General features: G+C 39.4%; 1 protein-coding gene across 2 annotated transcripts in view; it reads left to right on the top strand.

The window, feature by feature from the left end:
* GDPD4 (glycerophosphodiester phosphodiesterase domain containing 4) overlaps nucleotides 1-14,235 on the top strand; it is a 92,137-nt gene that overhangs the window by 19,845 nt on the left and 58,057 nt on the right. For both annotated transcript variants that reach the window (XM_023209134.2, XM_023209133.2), the window contains exons 3-5: nucleotides 1,762-1,865; nucleotides 7,482-7,575; nucleotides 10,089-10,148. In XM_023209134.2, coding sequence (XP_023064902.2) covers nucleotides 1,762-1,865; nucleotides 7,482-7,575; nucleotides 10,089-10,148 — 258 coding nt within the window. The remainder of the gene's footprint in view (nucleotides 1-1,761; nucleotides 1,866-7,481; nucleotides 7,576-10,088; nucleotides 10,149-14,235) is intronic.

Genomic DNA, 14,235 nt, shown 5'->3' with positions numbered 1-14,235 from the left:
AAAGTGATGTTTGGGTGCAATTAGATGTTTTTGGTTAGGGATTACGGGGATGCCTGAATTGTAATTTGCTCTCCTCTGTGAATTTCTCTTCTCGGGAGAAAAAAACAGCAAGTGAGAAACAAGGTGCTCATTTATAATTGGTCAAGCTAGTGGTGATTTTCCCTAAGGAAGAGCTCTAGTAAGACTGAGTGGTGGCATATGGACTAGCCTCTTTTAGGGCCTCTATTTGTAAGCCATATGTTGGAACCCTTTGGTGAGCTACATGGTATAAGTGATTAAATTATCAGCACACTGAAATGAGAACAGAAGAGCAAAATCATGTACCTTTACTTATTTGTGAACATGGCCCAACTAGGGTCCCAGAATCAGACCTATTGGATAATTAATTTCTTATACCTGAGGTGGGGAATACAAGGAAAGGGGTAGGAAATGGGAGGTTTCCCTGGAGTAGGCAGGAATGTTCTTCTGTCCCCACTGTATCTTTCCTGCCCAGATATTTGTCCTGTATGCGAGTCACTGGGGATAATACAAGTGCTTCAGGCAATGCTTCCTGCTCTCAAGGAATTCAGTCTACTGTGGGGAAAGATAAGTACACACACACAATCTCAATATAGTGAGAGAAGTGCTGTAACTGTATGTGCATGTGCACAGGCACATACCAAGGGGAGGGCCACCTTTTAAAAGGTGAAGGGTGATTAAGAATTGGATAGGTAGAGAATTGGGGATGGTGAAAGAATTGGTATTGAAGGAGAAGTCGAAGGGCATAGTGAATTTGGAGATTGATATAAGGTTTATTTTAGATGAAGGAGAGGATATGAAAGAAGAAGTGAGGGGAAAAGAAGCTAGAGAGGGAGACGGGTCCAATGTTGTGTGGTTTTAAGAATTTGACCTCTGCCATTGGGAATAAAGAATCCCCAAAGACTTTAAGCTGATGAAGTAGTCTGAGCTGTGGTTTGGAATGATTATTTGATTGTGTGGAGGATGTATTGAAAGGCACAAAACTAACACAGGGAGACTTCTTTGCCTTCAGAGAAAGCAGTACCTCCTCCATAATGATAACCTCCATTTTGGCTTTGAGCTTACACAGATCTGGGTTCTAGTCCTGCCCCTGCTACTTCTTAGCTGTGTGATCTTGAATCAATTATTTTACCTCTGTGAGCTTTCTTCTGCAAAAATGAGACTGATGCCTAACTCATATGGCTCTAATGAGAAATAAATCAAATGAAAGTAGCTTGTGAAATCCTTAGCATTTTACTAGAACAAAATAGCTACTTAAAAAAAATTATTCTTTAACTCTGATTCCCCCTTTCTTCTCCAATGGGGTAGATTGATGACTAAATGAACTCATTAATGATGAATGAATCAGTAAATTAATTACTGAACAAAACATCTGGTAGCTGGAGAGGCAGATGAATTCAACAGGTGATTGTTAAAAGCCAGCTGTGTTCAAGAAACTATACTATGTATTGGTAATACAGGGATGTTCCTTTTCCTCAAAGAAGAAACAGTGTAGCATCAGATAAAACATACATGCATAATTCCAGTTCAGTGTAAGAAAGGTTGTAAATAGGCATATACAGGATTTTGTAGGGGTAAAAAGAAGAGAGTGGTCACTCCAGCCTCAGGAGGGTAATGCATGGCAGTGCAACTTATACCTGAGGTAGGGAACACAAGGAAAGGTAGTTTGGCAAGTGTATACAGAAACTGCTGAGGTAATAAGGATAAATGAAGCTAAGTTAGATTTCTTTTTTCTCTTCCCAGAAAGAGCAATTATTTTGCCCGTGCCTGGTAATTTCATTTGTCTTGTCTCTGATGTTGCTGTTCCTGTGGATAGAAACATCCAATGAATACTTTAACTTTGACTGGTGAGTTTCACTTTTTGTAGTTTCATTTGTGTAAGGGCATTTTGGTCTGATAACTACCTGGATTCTACCTCAGGCTGAAAAGATCTGGTGATATAGTAGGGAAGGCGGACAAAACTGGGCTTTCCACAGCTTGTGGGTGAGAGGCCTGCCTCTGGGGCAGGGGTAGGATGCTTAGCACCGTAACTTGTTATACTTTCTTCCACTGTGCTCAGTCTCAGACTAAATCTGGCTCAGTGGGAAGCTTTCATGCTTCCAATATCCACAGTCCTTCTACTCACATAATGATTCCCTGGTATCTTTTCTTTAGTCTCTTTGAGTTACTGATGCTGACACTAGTTGGTCTTCATGATCTCTATCCCTGAACCCCACCTTCTCTGCTGCTCCTATACCCTCTTCCTCTCCCTACTGTTCTTAGGAGGCTTCCTAGGATTCTGCACACAGTGACACGTATCCCTTCCCAGCACTCTTTCATGGCTAAACTCCTACGCTGGAATGTCCCCATCCCTTCTAGTTTTTCTGGCTTGATGTCTGCTAACCTTACTGCAAATCTTGTTATTTGGTATAGGGGGAAGAAAGATCTGTTTGGTTATGGGGCTTTTAAAAATGGAATACAGTTTTGTTTTTTTTTATAGAAGTAAAACATGGTTTGTTATTTTATGTGTAAAGTGCAAAAAATTAGAAATATAGTATCTGCCTAGTCCCATTCTTGAGAGATGATCACTCGATATATTTTTCTATGCTGATTTTCTATTATGTTCATGTTGTATACATAATTTTGCTTTTTCTTTTCACTTAAAATAACAAACATTTTAACAAAATTTTTAAACTCCTAATGAACATCATTTAAAATGGTTTAAAAATATTTCATGACAGATGCTACAATACACTTAGCCATTTTTAATTGTTAGGCATTATATGTATGTCCAATTTTCTCGTTTTTATAAACTAGTAATGCAGAGAAATCTTTGTATTCTGACTAATGTTCTTAGAATAGATTCCCATAAATGGCATTATTGAGTCAAGAAGAATAAACATTGTTAAAATTCATTATGCCCCCAAATTAGCCAGGCATGGTGGTGTGTGCCTGTAGTCCCAGCTACTTAGAAGGCTGAGGTGGGAGGATCCCTTGGGCCTGGGAGGCAGAGGTTGCAGTGAGCCAAGATTGTGCCACTGCATTCCAGCCTGGGTGACAGAGCCAGACCCTGACTCAAAAAAAAAAAAAAAAAAAAAAAAAAATTTATTATGTCTATTGCCAAAGTACTTTCTCAAAAGGTTATAGCAATTTCTATTTAAAACTGAGGTATATGGTAGCATTAAATATTCTAATATTGCATATTTTTTCTTGATGAAATTTTTTTGTTTTAATTTGAGTCATTTAGTTTCAGAACAAGTTTATTTAACTAATTTCTTTTCTTTTAAAATTTATTTTCCTTTGCTTACTTATTCATTGGGGGTTTTCAGTTAGCCTTCTCACTGGTTCATCTGCAGTTTTTTTTATGGGCCGGTTCCGAATTATTTCACGGAAATTGTATTTCAATTTAAAATATAAATGCTATGGTATAATTTATAAATTTTAAAATACCAGCTCTGAGATCCATAGTTGACAAGGTTTATGCAAAGTCTAATACCCAAATCTTTCTGCCTCTCTCCCCATCCCTTGAGTGGTATCAAAGTTCTGGGGCTTACCACAAGATAGCAAAAATAGCTTGGTGGTGGTAAGAAGAAACTCTGGTCATCAAAATGACACTGGTCACTCTGGCCATTATTACTTTCATTAGACAGTGCCTCAGTCAAGCACTGGTCCCTAGCTACTTTTTGGAATTGCTCTTCCAGGCATTTTATAGAAATATTCCTCACAACAGGCTTTTGCACTGACCACAAGCATGGCTTGGAACCCTCACCATTGTTCCCAAGACTGAGATGCTTACTCGCTAGCTTCCATGATCTTCCTTGCAACCATCCCCAATTTCTGAATTTCGTCTGCCAGGATACAGTGTTGTAAATCAGGCACAAGTCTGAGTACCAATGAAGTCTTCAATCCTAGTGCAAAGTTGCAGCATAGTCTTTCATTTTCTTCATATGTTTTTAACTTGAAGACTATTTCGTATAATAACTAATATAGCTATACTAGCTTTGCATGGTTTATCTTTTCCATCCTTTCTATAGCTCATGTTTTGGAAGTTTCCCTTATAAATAGCATGTGGTTGGGTTTCTGAAATCGAGTTTGGCAATATTTGTCTTTATGTTCCAAATAAAAAATAGCTCTGTACTAATATATCACTAATATATTTTATTTGAGCTTACATCCATATTCTTCCTAATGCTGTTGTCCTATCAGTTCTGTGGGTTTTGTTTTGTTTTTGAGGCAGGGTCTCACTCTGTTTCCCAGGCTGGAGTGCAGTGATGTGATCTTGGCTTATTGCAGCCTCTGCCTCCCAAGCTTGACTGATCCTCCCACTTCAGCCTCCCAAGTAGCTAGGACTACAGGTGCAAACCACCACACCTAGCGAATTTTTTTTTTTTTTTTTTTTTAATGGAGACAGGGTTTTGCCATGTTGTCCAGGCTGGTCTCAAACTCCTGAACTCAAATGATCTGCCCACCTCGATCTCCCAAATTGCTGGGATTGCAGGTGTGAACTACCGCACCCAGCCCTGTGTTCTTTTTTCCTCTTTTCTTACTTTTATATTAAGTATTTTTTATTACTTTATTTTTCCCTCTATTAACTTGGAAGGAATACCCATATTTTCTCTCCTACTGACTCTTGCTGTCTTTTTTGTACCTGCCCTGGAAATTGCAACATGTAATCTTGACTTACCAAAGTCTTATATTAGTATTTTAACCTTTTCCTGGATAATACGAGGATCTTGAAACACCTTAACTTCATTTACCTCCTTCTGAGTTATAAGCTATCCTCATCATATATTTTAATCCTACATACTTTTCCAACCACAGATGACATTATTGTTGTTTTGTATAGTTAATATTCTTTTACATTTACCTATATATTTACTTTTTTATTACTCTTCATTTTATCATGCACCTGTGATCTTTCATCTAGAATCTTTTTTTCTCTGTATAAAAAATAACCCCTAGGTGTCCCATAGAAGGTGACTGTTAGGAAGAGGAGAGGCCTGAGCTGTGTGTGCCATCAAGCCAGTACCTAGGGAGAGCAGACTAATAATGTCGGTTCACACATTTAGATGCTTCCAAGCTAGGATTCATTCCCCCACAAATCACAAACTGGAAAAGTTTGTGCTTTCTCCTAGGATGTAACCCTGGAAGGTTCCAAATCAAAGTGTATTGTGTTTACAAGGTTACCTTCTCCCCTGTAGCCCTGTGAAGTTTGTAAGAGCTTCCTGTACCTCAGCCAGTTCTAGAGAAAAATTACCCCAAATGCTACACTATCTCTGGATTTCCTTCCTTGTTTGGATCTTGGCTCCATAGTTCTTCAGTGTCTGGTAGATGTCTGATGCTTTCATTTAGATTTTTCAGAACATTTTGTCTAGCTTTTCTAGTTGTTCCCCTTAGCTAGAAAGAGCAGAATTTTTTGGTAGGGTAACTGTAACTTCTCTCTTTTCCCCTCTGTGTGTGTTGTTTCTCCATTTCTCACTATGTGAGGGTTCCTAGGGCCTCCACCATCAATGTGTCTTTTTTTCTCATCTAGAGTTACTGCCAGCTGACAGTTGGTGATACCGATATAAAACATTGCAATGTGTATTGGGGAAAAGTGCAAGAAAGCTGCATCTTACAGCTGTGAGAAAGCAGGGAAGGGGTCCTTGAAAGTTTCTTTAAACATTCTGTTATAATGATAACAGAAAATATGGATTTTACATGAGTAGGTTGCATTGACTAGGCTGCCACAATAAAGCTGTCTTGGTTGAGTGAGTAGGCCTACATCCAAAATGGAGGTGTGATTATGCTGCTAGCGGGATGTAACACAATAGTCCAGAGCAGAGAGAAAACTGCTTAAAAATGCTAAGTCAGAAGAAGCCTAACTTGGACACATTCATGTAGAGTAGGCCTACTGCATAGTCATCAGCATTGTATATTCCCAGCTTAAAGAAGTGATGGGCAAGAAAAGAGACTTCCTTTTTCAATTCCCACTGATGTTCAGGCAGTCACATAAGCAAACTCCTTCTCACTCTTTTCACTCCCTTTTTTCACACCACTACCACCACCAACAGTAAGTACAGTTACTTACTGGGATGGGAAGAAGTAGAGGGAGAGAGAGGAAAAGCCAAATCACGGTTCTTCTTTTGCCTATAATCCATAGCTGGGGGGGTGGGAACTTCACCTGAGTTTGGTAAGAGGGCTTTGAAGTAAACCAAACTAATAGTAATATTTACATGTGATCGGGCATCCAAAAGAAAACCTTTTAGGTTGAAAGAGATTAAAATACAATATCAATGTGACCAGTAAAATGATTAGAAGAAAGAGGAGTACCATGAAATGACAAACATTGTTTTCTTTGTTACTTGGAAAGCAAAGTCAGTATCTCGATTTGGTTAAACTCATTAATTCTTTGACTACATCTAGAGTGCTATTAAGGCCAGATTTCATGTTTTTTTAATTTCAAAAATTTTTTTTCAAGATCTCTGATTGTTTTGATAACATCAAAAAATTGTGTTTGGGTTAAAACACCCTATTCTTGTTTCATGGATGTGAATCATTCCTTTACATTATGGAAGATCTTAAATATATTTATTTTGTGGCTCTTTTCTGATTGTTCTATTAATTATGTTTTCTTGGGTCCAAGTTTTTCTATTTGTTGGCTTCATAGGGTTCATTTGTTGACATCCCTTACATGTTTTCTGATTCCTGATTGTGAGCTCATCTTCTACAGAGCACTCTTCCCAGTGTCTTGATCTGGGATACCTTTGTTAGTAAGGCTGTTTGCCTGTTTGTTTCTTCCTAGTTTATCTCACAGCCCTTGTCCAAGAGAATTTCCTTTATAATTCTTATTAATGTAGTTTTTTGTTCACTAGCCTGTAGTTTACATCTTAAAAAATATAATTTTCCAGGTTTTCTACAGAGAGGAGGAAATTTCTGTTTTCTTGACATGAAGATTCAAATGTATTTGATGTGTAATACCTAGACCGAGTATAACATTCTTTCTCCTAACAAATCATTAGCAATTTTCTCTCATATGCTACATTAGGAACAGAAAAATTGGGGCTTTTTAAAAAGTATACTGGCTGTGATTGCAATGACGTCCAAAAATGTATATGCATGTGGACAAGGAGCCTGCCAAAGTGTAAAGTATTATTTTTGTTCAGGCAGTAAACTTATGGGATATGTTGTTTCTCTTCCGGTATTCCCAAATTTCTCTATTATATTATTTTTTTAAAAGAGGACATAATTTTTAAATATGTATTCTAAATAACTTAAAATCCTACTGTGTTTACAAACCCCATGAACATCCCCAATTGCCTACAGAACACAACTTTAAAACTCCTCATATAAGTATCTGCAAAAACTGCTGTTCACACACTGCTTCTCTTTTTATCTCCCTACATTTTCTTATGCCTTATCCAGTCTGGTTTTGTCCCTATCCTTGACACAGATGCTACTGATTTCTGCAGTATTTTAAGAACTGAAACACATTTTTTTTTCAGGGTCACTTTTCTAGGAACGGGATACTGGTTTTTCTGGTCTATTTTTATTCTGAGTTTAGCTGGGATCCTGACTGCCTACTCTTCATTGCTGTTGGTGAGTAATGCTTCTCATTTCTTCCACTCCCTTCCTGAGTAGCCTGATGAGGTGTTCCTGCCTGTGGTATAGTATCCAGTTGGTACTGGGGGCTCTCAGAACCCAAGTTCATTCTTGTCTTAGTAGAGTTGGGGTTTACATTAGCTAGTTGAATTTTAGGCACAAGGAATAGGATGTGGAAGGAAAGCCTATTCTGTTAGAGGATGTGTCTTGCCAGTTTGGCCCTTTGAAAGTGTAACAGAACATCCTTTTTCTATTTCCTTGTTTTATACCCTATCCTATGGTTCCCTCAATATTGTCATTTTAGATACCCATAGCTTCACATCAGCAGTATCTTTACTCATCTCATGTCCCATCTTCTGAAAATCAGTCTTTCTGGGCCTTATAAAAATTTGCTAGTTTGTTAAACTTGTTCTGATGGACAAATGCTAGTCACCTAGCCCAGATGCAAAGTACATTTTAGCAAAAGCCTTTTGGCAATAGTGTGGCCTTGTTTCTGTTACCTAACATAGTAGTGTCTCTTAGTGTGAGAAATTTATGCCAGGTAAGAGAAAAGTCTGTGGAAATGGGAGGATAACTTTAGACAGAGTTTTGCAGTGCCCATTTATACATAGGGCAGATAACTTTCTCTGGTTTCACCATTCCTTTCTCTATTGAATTATTGTCTGATATAGAAGAACCTAGCCCCCAAATCTGTTGCTATTTGCATGAACTTTTTCTTTCAAAAAAACTTATTATTATATGAGCAGAACATTGTGAGAAGTGCTGAGTATACGGAGATCAATAAAAACTAAGCAATTTCTGTTTTCATGCAGTGCACTTCATGGAGGTAGGTGTGAGATATAAGTTACAACTATTCCTTGTCACTGGAGTGGGATCTTAAAGGAATGTTAGATTTGGACATATAGATGTGGTAATGAGGAAGAACATTGTGGGCTAAGGGAGCTTCATGACTAAGCAAGACAGAAAAATATAGGATATCTTGCTGAGAAGGAAAGGTCGGTTCTGTTAGTATGTAGGGCATAATGAAGAATAATGGGGGGCCGGGTGCGGTGGCTCCTCCCAGCACTTTGGGAGGCCAAGGCGGTTGGATCACAAGGTCAGGAGATCGAGACCAACCTGACTAAACCCGGTGAAACCCCGTCTCTACTAAAAATATATTTTAAAAAATTAGCCAAGCGTGGTGGCGGGCGCTTGTAGTCCCAGCTACTCAGGAGGCTGAGGTGGGAAAATGGCGTGAACCTGGGAGGCGGAGCTTGCAGTCAGCCGAGATAGAGCCACACTGCACTCCAGCCTGGGTGACACAACAAGACTCCGTCACAAAAAGAAAAAAAGAATAATGGGGAAACATGGCTGAAAAGATAGGTTTGTGAGATTTTGGAAGGCCTGGAAAGAAAGGCTAAGACATTTTATATAAATCAGTTTTCTATTTTAGGAAAATTATTCTCGATGTTTTGGTTTGGAGGATGGCTATAGGCAGAGAGACCAATTAGAAACTTTTTTTTTTTTACAGGAGGAAATGTAGATGAAGGATGTGCTCTGGGCCGAACTCTGACCCCTGAATTGTGCCGCTTTTATGCACAATAAACATGAAATGGTATAGTTAGGTTCTAAGAGGGGAATGAATTCTAGTGTCCAATAAAGCAATATATTTTAACAAACTTTCTACTCTACCCTACCTCTTTTTGGATACATACAATGACAACAATAGTGAAAAAGAAGGGGTACCTGGATTCTATTTCTAGTTCTATCTTTAGGTTACTATGTAACCTTGGTCAAGGCATGTAACTCTTGTGACCTCAGTTTCATTTTTTTTTCAAATGAGAATGATAATAATATTTAATGGTATAATATAGGGCTAAGTAAAGAACAAATGAAATATACATGAAATTATTTTGATAAAGAGGTAAGTGCCTTACACATCAAATTATCATTAATATCCCAGGCATCTGAGGACTCCAGTTTTCAATTTCTATCTTTACACTGACTTGGTGACTGGCTAGATTTAGATTAAAATCCAAGATTTATTGAATCTATACCAGTGTTAACAACAGTGGTTTGACAGTTGTAACAACAGCCCTGTTGTCCTTGGACAGCAAGAGTCCTTGGAAGGGCTGCCTCCTGACCTTTCTTCTCTTACAAGTGAGTCTGAGTAATACCAGGAAGAAGGTTCCTCACAGGGAAAAGAAATGGGCAGGAGCTCAGGAAGAGTATCAGTGTGGTAATTGTTATGAAATCTTAGAGGAGATACCACGGAATTCTTCCTGAGGTTGCCGATGGAAGTTATAAACAGGAGGCGAGATTTGAACTGGCTTTGAAGAGTCAGTGGCATCGGGAGAGGAAGCTTTTTCAGGCAAACAGCATGGAAAACTCCCAGAGGCTAAATAAAGTACAGGTGTAGCAAGAAGTGAGTGTACTACTGGACTGTGAACAGAATTTGGAGCTATAGGAACAGTGCTTTGGGTGGCAACTTGGTGATTTCAAAATAACTCTCTTTTTCTTTGCTTTTGCAGTTACTTGGATTTTTGTTGCTTTGGGAAGGGATTGAACTATACCTGCACTTGTGTCATAAGGTAGGACATCTGAGTCCACATAGGAAGCCTTAGACCAGGACTGAACCTTAGGCCAGGCCTAAACATGCTCCTTGGTGTACTCAGTTTTGCATATGGGTTACCCTCTCTGTTACTGTTCTCCTTGGAGAGAAGAGATCTACTTACACCATTTTAACTGAAATAATTAAATATCTAACGTTGCAACTGATTTATGGAAGGAACTGAACCTGAGCTGAACCCAAACTCTTACTCTCACTGTTTCCTATTAAACTCAATCTGTGACCCTGTTCTTCCCATTCCAGTAAAATCTTAGGCACTCATTCCATTAATTTCCCAGTACTTTTTAGTCACAGGAATACTCTCATTTCAGTGATTAAAATTTTCAGTTCATTGTAATAACCTAAGCTCCAACTTTATTAACCTTAAAATGTTTCCCCTCCCCTATTGGGGCCTGATCCAAGCCTGAAGCCCATAGCGGCAGAGAGGGCATGGTGGTCCTTTTACCTCTTTTCCGCCTGAGTGGGGTCCAGGGGAAGAGGAGATGGAGAAAAGAGCACAGTCTCACAAGGAGAGGGGAGAAGGGAATCGGGGTTGATTTCTAGGTAAATGTACAGTTGCTTCTTTTCCTGTAAACTTTTTCTATGTGTGTTTTCAGAAACCCTACTGAGAACCTTAACTGTAACTCTCTTGATGGAGTCAATGCCTGTCTTCCTGCAGCGCCCTGAAATTTCTTTTTTGAAGTCCTTTTGACCCTCTCTTGAGTTTGGATATCTTTAAAATAACACCAGCATGATTTCTTTCATAGGGTCTATATCTGGTCCCCAGAGGACAGTCAACTTGGCCCCACCATCTGCAGGCATGTAGCATATTTCTGATACAGCATCCTTGTTTTGTTCTCCCATGGGCTTGAACAGCTCCAGTGACAGCCTCTTGCTTTTTTATAGACTTTTTTGGGCATGTTTTAAAAAAATTGATACCAGTAATTGGACATATTTGTGGGATCCATGTGATAATTTTGATATATGCCTACAATGTATAATGCTCAAATCAGGGTACTTAGGATATCCATCATCTCAAGCATTTATCATTTCTTCATGTTAGGAACATTTCAATTCTTCTAGCTGTTTTGAAACTATTTTTTGAACTATTTTGAAGCTATTTATATTATAAATTATTGCTAACAGTAGTCACCTTACTGTACTATCAAACATTAGAACTTATTCTTTCTATCTGATGGTATGTTCTCATTAACCAATCCCTCTTCATTTCTCCCACTCTGACCCACTCTTCCCAGCCCTTGGTAACTATCATTCTATTCTCTACTTTCATGAGATCAACTTTTTTAGCTCCCAAATATAAGTGGGAACATCAGGCATAGTGTTGATACAATTCCTTGTATTTTCCCAAATCCAGAAACATTTCAGACTCTTGAGTGGTCCCTTTAAGTCTTGAATTAGTCCATTTGCATTGCTAGTAAAGGAATACCTGAGATTGGGTAATTTATAAAGAAAAGAGGTGTATTTTGGCTCATGATTCTGTAGGCTGTAAAGGAAGCATAGCACTGGCATCTGGTCCTGGTGAGGGCCTCAGGAAGCATACAATCATGGTGGAAGGCAAGCAGGGAGCCAGCATATCACATAGCAAGAGAGGGAGCAAGAGAGAGGAGGAGGAGGTGCCAGGTCCTTTTAAACAACCAGATCTCATGTGAACTCACAGAATGAGAACCCACTCATTACTGCAAGGATAGCACCAAGCCATTCATGAGGGAGCTGTCCCCATGATCCAAGCATCTCCCTCTATGCCCACCTCCAGTATTGGTGGTCACATTTCAACATGAGATTTGGAGGGAACACAGGTCCAAGCCATATCAATATCCTCTTACTCAAATGAGAAGTATGAACTGGAAATATAAATTTAGAGTTATTAGAATAGATGGAGCTTGAAGTCATGAGATTTTCTAGGGAAAGAATATAGATTTGAAAACTGAACAAATAGGACTTATTGACATCAACATTTATTTTGGATTTGGGACACCATGATAAATTAACCAATACCAAGAATCCCTAGGAGTGAAAACATTCTGATTACCATTCCAGGTTTGTGTCTGTTATAAAAACTATGCTTATGTTGCCTGTGCCAGTTAAGTACTGCTACTTGGCCTCTGCTACGGCAGAAGCGCATCATCCCCTTTGAAATCAGGAAGACTGTCTGGCAGCATCTCTCACCTTTTTTCAGGCATTCAGGATGGCCACCACAGTGCTTTTCAAGGATGCTGATGCTTTCCTCACCAGTGTCTTCTGGGACCTCCCAAAGAGCTCGATATAGAGAGTAGGTTAGCTCATAGGTGATACCGTTCTAGCACTTTTTCTTAATAAATCTTTTATTATTTCTTCTATATTATACCAAGAAATTACTGGCATCCCAATTTCATTGAGCATAGGCTACCAATGAGCCTGGGCTTCAGATAACCAAACAATTAGAACCTCTTTAAACTGCTTAATACCTGGATTCTAGGATATGAAATCCAGAATCTCTGGTAAGTGCACCCATATCAATAAATTTAGTCTGATCTAAAATTCTGTTCTCTTGTCCTTGTTCTCTTTCTCTTAGAATTCATTCCCACACATGTTCTACAGGATTTTTGCCAGTATTAGTTAGGAAAATCTTCTTTTCTAAGCCTTCATCTTCTGAGGCATTCTGGGATCTAGTTCACAGATTCTGAAGGCAATGAAAAGTACAGGGGGATTATTAAGAGTTGGCATTCCCTTGGAACTTAACTACCTTGGTTGAGTCTGCAGGTCTTCAAACCAGGAATGACCAGGCTTATCAGACTTGTGAGGAGAGACTGATTTTATTGGTAAGGGAGATTCTGTGGCGCTTGGAGTTTCAGTTTTATTGTACTCAGAATCAATTTAGGAAGAAGAGTGTTAGCACCAGGGGGTTCTAGAACCCTCCTCCCCTTCCCCTTCTACCTACAGCTGCCCAGAGAGAAGCGAATGGCATCAACCCAAACTCCCTATAAACATGCTAATAACCTGACCTCCTGGTAGACACACTAAAGGTATTTGTCAACTCCTTATCTGCAAAAATTTCTACCAGGATATACCTAGATATATCTAGGTTGGTTTTAGTGTAAACAAACCTGGAATATATAGGTTCGTGTGGTAGAAGACATGGCTGGCTAGAGTTATATAATTAATGGAGTATAAAATAATGATGCTCCATAACCAAAATGACTCCTGTAAAGGAACGTTTCTTCATATTTTGCTCAAAACACACCTTACATTTTAAGTCCAAAAACAGAATGTATACTAATACAGGAGAGGAAAGATCCTGTAGGAGTAGCTGCATTTGACATAATCATATCTGCTCGAATTTTTTTTTTTTTTCCCCCAAGATGAAAGTCTAGCTCTTTCGCCCAGGCCAGACTGCAGTGGCACTATCTCGGCTCACTGCAAGCTCCGCCTCCTGGGTTCATGCCATTCTCCTACCTCAGCCTCCCGAGTAGCTGGGACTACAGGCACCCGCCACCATGCCCAGCTAATTTTTTTGTATTTTTTTAGCAGAGACGGGGTTTCACCGTGTTAGCCAGGATGGTCTCAATCTCCTGACCTCGTGATCTGCCCGCCTCGGTCTCCCAAAGTGCTGGGATTACAGGTGTGAGCCACCGTGCCTGGTTTTTTTCTTTTTTCTTTTTTCTTTTGGCAGAGTCTCACTCTGTTGCCCAGGCTGGAGTGCAGAGTGGCGCGATCTCAGCTCACTGCAACCTCTGCCTCCCAGGTTCAAGTGATTCTCCCACCTCAGCCTCCCGAGTAGCTGGAACTACAGTTGTGCACAATCACGCCTGGCTAATTTTTGTATTTTTAGTAGAGATGAGGTTTTACCGTATTGGCCAGGCTTATCTCGAACTCCTGGCCTCAGGTGATCCACCCACCTCAGCCTCCCAAAGGGCTGGGATCGTAGATGTGAGCTGCCGCTCCCAGCCAACCACTGGAAAATCTTTTATCTGTTCCCTATGATTGCCTGTATCCTTTAAATCCATAGTGAAGTTTGGTGTTGGGTAAGATCTGCGATTCTAATGAGTCTGGCAATTCATCTTTTGTGTTGT

Source organism: Piliocolobus tephrosceles, chromosome 13 (genome assembly GCF_002776525.5).
Source record: "Piliocolobus tephrosceles isolate RC106 chromosome 13, ASM277652v3, whole genome shotgun sequence".
Lineage (NCBI taxonomy): Eukaryota > Metazoa > Chordata > Mammalia > Primates > Cercopithecidae > Piliocolobus > Piliocolobus tephrosceles.
The sequence above is the reverse complement of the archived record's forward strand: the minus strand, read 5'-3'. Positions and strand labels throughout refer to the sequence as shown.